This window comes from Rattus norvegicus, chromosome 5 (assembly GCF_021556685.1).
Source record: "Rattus norvegicus strain SHRSP/BbbUtx chromosome 5, alternate assembly SHRSP_T2T, whole genome shotgun sequence".
Lineage (NCBI taxonomy): Eukaryota > Metazoa > Chordata > Mammalia > Rodentia > Muridae > Rattus > Rattus norvegicus.
In genome coordinates, this window is record NC_141538.1 from 30,825,313 (window position 1) to 30,832,164 (window position 6,852).

Consider the following 6,852-nt stretch of genomic DNA (forward strand, 5'->3'; position numbering starts at 1 on the left):
CAATTATATCATAATGACAATATTCCTGTCTTTGTGATATGTAGAACTTAAAATTGTATCCAAATGGTATGCACTGGTTTGGATTCATTGCATAGTAACTGAGAGTTTTCGAGCTTCAGTATTTTCATTCGCTGTATTGTTTTGAATTGGTGCTTGGTTTGAGTTTTATGCTTTGGAAGGGTGCAGAATGGCATGTGAGTTGACATGTGAGTTGGGTTTAAGTATGAACTACATGCTTATATTACCATTAGGTGAAGTGACGTAAGCCCTTTAAAAATACTGTCTTCAAACTGATGCTTTACTTATCAAACAGATTTTAAGTACATGTAAAACTTGAGTATATCAGCATGTCATAAACTTGGACTTTATTTAATGATAGAATTCAATGGACTTTGATATAGTCACACATGTAAAGGCCACTACACTCAAAATGTCTAATACTATATATTTTTTCAACCTGATTCCAACCAAGTAATATAAGTTTCAGCACAAAGTTTTTATTTCTTATACCTCCCAGTTGTCTGTTCTGGCGTTATGCTTCCTTTTCCCAAAGGTTACTTAATTTCCCTATGGACAAAAAGGGCCATTTGTAATGGTTGTAATTGTGATGCCTTATATGGTTTCACTTTAATAGGTAATTCTGAAATGGATATCCAGCATTGAGATAGATAGATTGCCGAGTTTAAAGATTAATTATATTTCACTTTCTTTCCACAGTTAAGTTGCTTTTACAGAGTAAGCAGGTCTCCAAGAAATAAAAGGAAAAGGTAAGCCACCAGAGTGTAAGGCTTTGCACAGAAGTGTGACAAAATCTGATAGATTATTGGACTGTTGAACTCGTCGTTCTTTTGTTTGCACGGTGGCCAGCTGAATAGCAGGAGCAGAAATTCTGACCATACTTGGCTTTTCTGACTATGTAAACTCTACTGTGGTTAGTGAAAGACAGATGAGTAGGAGGCAGTGATCTAAAGAGTCTGAAAGTGGTTTGGCTTTGTTGTGCAGCAGCATTTGGCAGACTTACAAAGGAAGATTTGACATTTTTGATGTTCCTAATGAATAGGATAGGCGGTGTGAAATGTTTAAGGCAGTTGGTTTATTTGTGTGTTTATATAGGAGAAGATGCATTTGTTTTAGCAATTAGAGGAGATGGCAGGTTTCTCTGTGGACTACTGTTTCCTTTTCCATTTACTAATGCTGAAGAATCAGGTAATTATTAAGCTAGTTTGTGCTAAGGTGCTGCAAAAATAAGCCTTGCTATTATGTGTACCTTTTTGTCTGCAGGTGATTATTGCTGTGGCTTGAGCTCAGCATGGCTGTAGTCATCCGTTTACAGGGGCTTCCTTTTATTGCGGGTCCTGTGGACATCCGTCACTTCTTCAAGGGATTGACTATTCCTGATGGAGGAGTGCATGTGATTGGAGGGAAAGCTGGGGAGGCTTTTATAATTTTTGCCACGGATGAAGACGCAAGACGTGCCATAAGTCGCTCAGGAGGGTTTATCAAGGATTCGTCTGTAGAGCTTTTTCTGAGTAGCAAGGTAGAAATGCAGAAGACCATAGACATGAAAAGAAGTGCTCGTGTAGGAAGAGGGCGACCAGGACCTGAGGCCTCAGGGGTTGGCAACATGTATCATTTTATCGATGCTCTGAAGGAAGAGGAACGTTATTCTGGATATGGCTCTGCAGTTAATCCAGATGCTGGGTTTCATATAAATGGTACAGGACTTGACTTGAGGCCAAGAAAGACCAGGCCACTGAAGGCTGAGAATCCTTACTTGTTCCTTCGAGGTTTGCCTTACTTAGTAAATGAAGATGATGTCCGTGTCTTTTTCTCTGGTTTGTGTGTAGATGGAGTAATTCTCTTAAAACACCATGATGGGCGAAATAATGGCGATGCTATAGTAAAATTTGCTTCATGTGTTGATGCTTCAGGAGGTCTTAAATGCCATAGAAGTTTCATGGGTTCCAGATTTATAGAAGTCATGCAGGGTTCAGAACAACAGTGGATTGAATTTGGTGGTACTGCAAGCAAGGGCGGTGACACCCTGCATAAGAGATCTGAAGAACATTCTCCTTCAAGGAGGTTAAATGACAGGTACTTTTGGAAACGGTCTCGTTCAAAGTCTCCCAGAACACGTTCTCGCTCTCCTCTTGGATTTTATGTTCACTTAAGAAATCTGTCCTTACATACTAACAAAAGAGATCTAAGGTATCTCTTTAGAGATACTGACCTGAGTAACGACCAGATTAAGTTTTTATATAAAGATGATCGAAGAACGCGGTATGCCTTTGTGATGTTCAAGAATCAAAAAGACTATAACACTGCCCTGGGTTTGCATAAGACTGTTTTACAATATCGTCCAGTTCTTATCGATCCAATTTCTAGAAAGGAAATGGTGAAAATCATTGAATGCTATGAAAAGAAGAGACCAGAGTCTTTAGAGGAAGAGAGGCCAGGACGTGTTTCACAAAAGTACTCTGAAGAAGGCTTCCCTGGCTCTGGTCAGAAGCTGTGCATATATATAAGAAATTTACCATTTGATGTTACAAAAAGTGAAGTGCAGAAGTTCTTTGCAGACTTTTCTCTTGTTGAGGATGACATTTATTTGCTTTGTGATGACAAGGGAATTGGTTTGGGAGAAGCACTGGTGAGATTTAAATCAGAAGAGCAGGCCATGAAAGCTGAACGTTTGAACCGGCAGAGATTCTTGGGGACAGAGGTGTTGTTAAGACTTATATCTGAGGAACAAATGCAGGAGTTTGGTGTAAATTTTTCCTGGATGTCAAATGAGAAGACACAAGCCTGCTCCCGGTCACATGATGGAGATGACTGTTCCTGTCTGTTTGACTTAAAAGATCCACTGGCAACAGGCCAGTCCTTTGGCCAGTCTGAAAGCATTCGTTATCAGCCAAAAGACTTCAGGAAAATGGGTCATTTCAAGCATCCCCGAGGGTATTTCCAGCAGTCTGACAGGCACTCTCCTGAGGACTTCAGGCACTCTCCTGAAGACTATGGACACCCCAGGGAGGAACATAGCAGGCGCTCTAGGGAGGAAGACTGGAGACGGCCCCTTGAGGATTGGAAATGGCCACTGGAAGATGATTTTAGGCAGTCTCGTGAAAAAGATTGTAGGCAGCTACCAGAGAAGGATTTCAGATGCCCTTGGGAAGAAGACTTCCGACGGCCATCTCAGGAGCACTTCAGGCGTTCATATCAGGAGCACATTAGACAGCCACCCCATGAACATTTCAGGTATTCCCGAGAGGAAGATTCCAGGCATGTGGCAGATGAAGATTTTAGGTACCCTGCTGATGAGGACTTCAGGACCTCCCAAGAAGATTTGAGATGTCCCACTGATGAGGACTTTAGGCAGGTGTGTCTGGAAGACCACAGGGAAGTTCCTGAGGGGGATCTTAGACGTTCTGATAAGTTTAGACTTCCTGGAGAGGATTTTTGGACCTCATCTGATTTCAGAGGTCACCATCCTTTTGTGAACTTTGGTCACCTAGAAGGTGGCAAATTTGATTTTGGAAAGTATAACATAGGGAGTTTTTCAGAGGCAAAAGTTACATCTGATTTAAATTTAAGTTGTAGGTCAGGTGGAATAATTCCTGTAAAAATCTCAAATCTTCCATTCAAAGCTAATTCTAATGAAATTCTAGACTTTTTTCATGGTTATAAAGTCATACCTGGTTCTGTTTCATTACAGTACAATGAGCAAGGATTACCTATAGGAGAAGCTATTGTTGCTATGACAAATTATAATGAAGCTCTAGCTGCTGTTAAAGATCTAAGTGGTAGACCAGTTGGTCCCCGCAAGGTTAAGCTCAGTTTGCTTTAGAGGGTCTTTTTAAGTAAACAGTTTTCTTCTACTGTATTGGTTCAGTGAATGTATAGTTTTGTAATTTAATTATCTAAAAAATGTTTTTAAAGTGTGATTAGAAAAAAAAAGGTGTTATGCAAATCCGGGTTCCTTTTTATTTCAAGTGGACATGCATTTACCCCCTAATTTAAAATTACATATACTGTTTTTCGCAGGTAGAATAGAACAAATTTTCTGTTCTCATTAATGCTATGAATAAATTAATCTTTGACTTTGTTTTTACTATCTTTTACTCAGACTATATAAGGAAATAAAGGCTGAGTGATTAATCGGGTTTGGTACTTTTTCTAATTGCCTGTAAAACTGCTTGTCAAGATATCATGCTAATGTCTCTTATAAACTCTAAATAGTTCAGAAAATGAACTTACTGTGAAAGAAATTTACTTAAGTTCTTCAATATTTGTGTTCACAAGTTTCAAAAGTTTAATAAAGATAAAATTGCAATTGAAATACTTATCAACTTCTATTTGTGTAAGAATAAGAACAAAGAATTACTGCTTGGTAAAATGTGGTTAGCCTAGACTAACACAAAGACAGTAAAATAATCTGAGGCTGGGAAGAATATGACAAACGATTTTTCTAGGAAGAACTTACTGGTGGTTCATTGTGTTCATCTTAGCTTTGAAACTTTGTAGTTACGCATAGATTAACTAAATGCAGACTTCTCAGTGAATTTTGACTTTTTGATACTTTTTTTGCTTATACTCAATTAGATCATCTTTGTCCATAATAATGGAAATAGTTGACAGTGGATGCTTATATTAGGAAATAAGCAATTTATACATATGATCTTAATGTTGTTATATCTCTATTTCATAAATGAGAAATGAATTTAGGAGAAGTTAAAGTGCCTGAAGTCAGACTAAGTTAACCAATTTCAACACCACCAGGTCCCTGATTATACCCTGTCCATAAATATTTTTTACTGTGTCCCTTTCGTAAATGATAGTTTAAAGTTTAGTAACATGATAAAAATATTTTCAGAACATGATACAAATATTTTTAGAAATAAGTAGTATTCTGTTTGCTTTTAATGTTGCACTTGAAGAATGATTAAAAACTATAGTACTTAAAACATTAAATTGAGGAGAAAGTGACTTAAGAGTTTATAATTTCCTTTGGGATACATTATATTGTTTTCCAAAACAAAATTCATTTTCATTTTATGATTTTTATAGTTTATATGAAACAGTTTCACACACTTCCTTCACCTAGACATTTTCCACACTGAGAATTTATTTTTATATGGTATATCATTTAGCTATTGCAGAAGTGTAGAATACTTTCAGTAGTCTTTCAGTAAGGTAAAGAAATCTGTGAAGCTTCTGTTTTTACTAGTAAATGTCCTACTTAGACTAAATCAGTAAATTTTGTTGGAAAAAAAAAGGCATAGTCTTCAAACTCGTAGGCTTTTACAGGTAGAATGAAGCATTTGGAGTGCTTAAGGGAAACACAGTGAGACCCTAAGATAAAGCTTAAAGTGAAAGAATATCGAGTATGTAATCGCTTCTCAGACTGGGCGGGGTGTTAGTGGTGGACAGAGGACCTGGTAAATAGAAGCTCTGTCTGGATTTTTGTGCACTTAATACTCTATGTGTGTGAGTGATTTGCATGCATGTATGTGCATCATGTGTCTTTGGACCTAAGTCAAGCTCATCAGATTCCCCGAAACTGGAACTACAGGCAGTTGTGAGCCACCTTGGGGAAGCTGGGAAGTGAACCCCTCCCTGCAATAGCAGTTTGTGCTCCCCAACTGCTGAACCATCTCTCCAGTCCCGTGCCTTGATTTGAAATAAGTACTGTGTCTGTTCTGTTTTCTCAGTTATCAGGCTTACTGTACATGTATTGGTGTGGTTATACAGAGGCTAGAACTTGAAGGTGGTGTCTTGCTCAAATACTTTTCACTTTTTTGAGGCAAGGTCTCTCACTGAAAATGGAGTTCACCAATTTGCTGGAGGGTCTGGCCTAAATCTCCAGGATCCTCCTGTATTTGCTGCCTGGAAGCTTCAGGTTCTTGTGGCAGTGCAGCAAACACGTTCCTGACTGAGCCATGTCCCTCAGCTTCAGGCTTATTATTTTGTAAGCTTCATTATACAAGTTTATTGTAGAAAACGTCTTTCCTAAATAGTAGACTGGCAAATATTAAAGCACATTTCTTTCTAATACTGCCTTGAGTAACATGTTGATTTAACTTCGGTTGGCCGTGATAGTAGGTAATATTTATACCGTGGAACTTAGTAAATCAACTCATCCTATTTGTCTCCATGTTTGTCAACTCTAGGGAACTAACTGTACACAGTTGTTTCAGACACATGGGAGAATAGTCCTGAAGCTTCATGTTTTCATTGCCCAGCCTCAGGAATTTCATGGCCAGTTTTCTGTCTACCACAGCAGCAATGCTGGGAGTGTATTCTCTTTACAACACCCAATGTCAGTTTGCATTCATGTTATATGTTTTTTCTGTTGAGAATGTACATAGAAAATAGTAAAAATATCTAGAAAATAAACTTAGTCCTGTATGAAATACAAAACCGTCCTAGAAATGTTCATCCGTCAAGCAGCTGAGAATAGTGTTAAAAAGCAGTGACTTTTTGATCCTTATTCCCTATTAAGCAGTGACCTTGTCATTTTTATTTTTATATTCTGCATTTTTATTAGAGATGTAGGCTTTTTAACATGTTGAGTTTTTCCTGTTTTGTGCTGAAGAGGGGGGGGGCTGGGAATGAATCCCAGAGCCCCACCATGCACTTTAGACTAGTCCTAACCACCAGTCCAGTTCTCACATTCTTTAATGCAGTTACAGTGTAACTGGTTGTGTAAATAGTCATACAATGACTTTATTTTTGCCTCACTGCCCTCAAACTGTGATATATACCTTTTATTTTTATAAACATGTTTACATAGGAATCTTGATGTTCATCATCTTTGTGTTTTGACAGTCTCCTGTAGACAGTGTTGGTCCTAAACTC

At 38.1% G+C, this 6,852-nt stretch overlaps 1 protein-coding gene across 5 annotated transcripts in view; it reads left to right on the forward strand.

Annotated features, from left to right (window-relative positions):
- The window catches only part of Rbm12b (RNA binding motif protein 12B), a 62,974-nt gene that overhangs the window by 4,153 nt on the left and 51,969 nt on the right, over nucleotides 1-6,852 (forward strand). For 3 of the 5 annotated variants that reach the window (XM_087548797.1, XM_087548798.1, NM_001408811.1), the window contains 2 exon segments: nucleotides 718-767; nucleotides 1,282-4,333. The exons of 1 other annotated variant lie outside the window; for it this stretch is intronic. In XM_087548797.1, the coding sequence (XP_087404923.1) occupies nucleotides 1,310-3,841 (2,532 nt within the window). In that variant the 5' untranslated portion in view covers nucleotides 718-767; nucleotides 1,282-1,309 and the 3' untranslated portion in view covers nucleotides 3,842-4,333. 5 annotated transcript variants of the gene reach the window in all.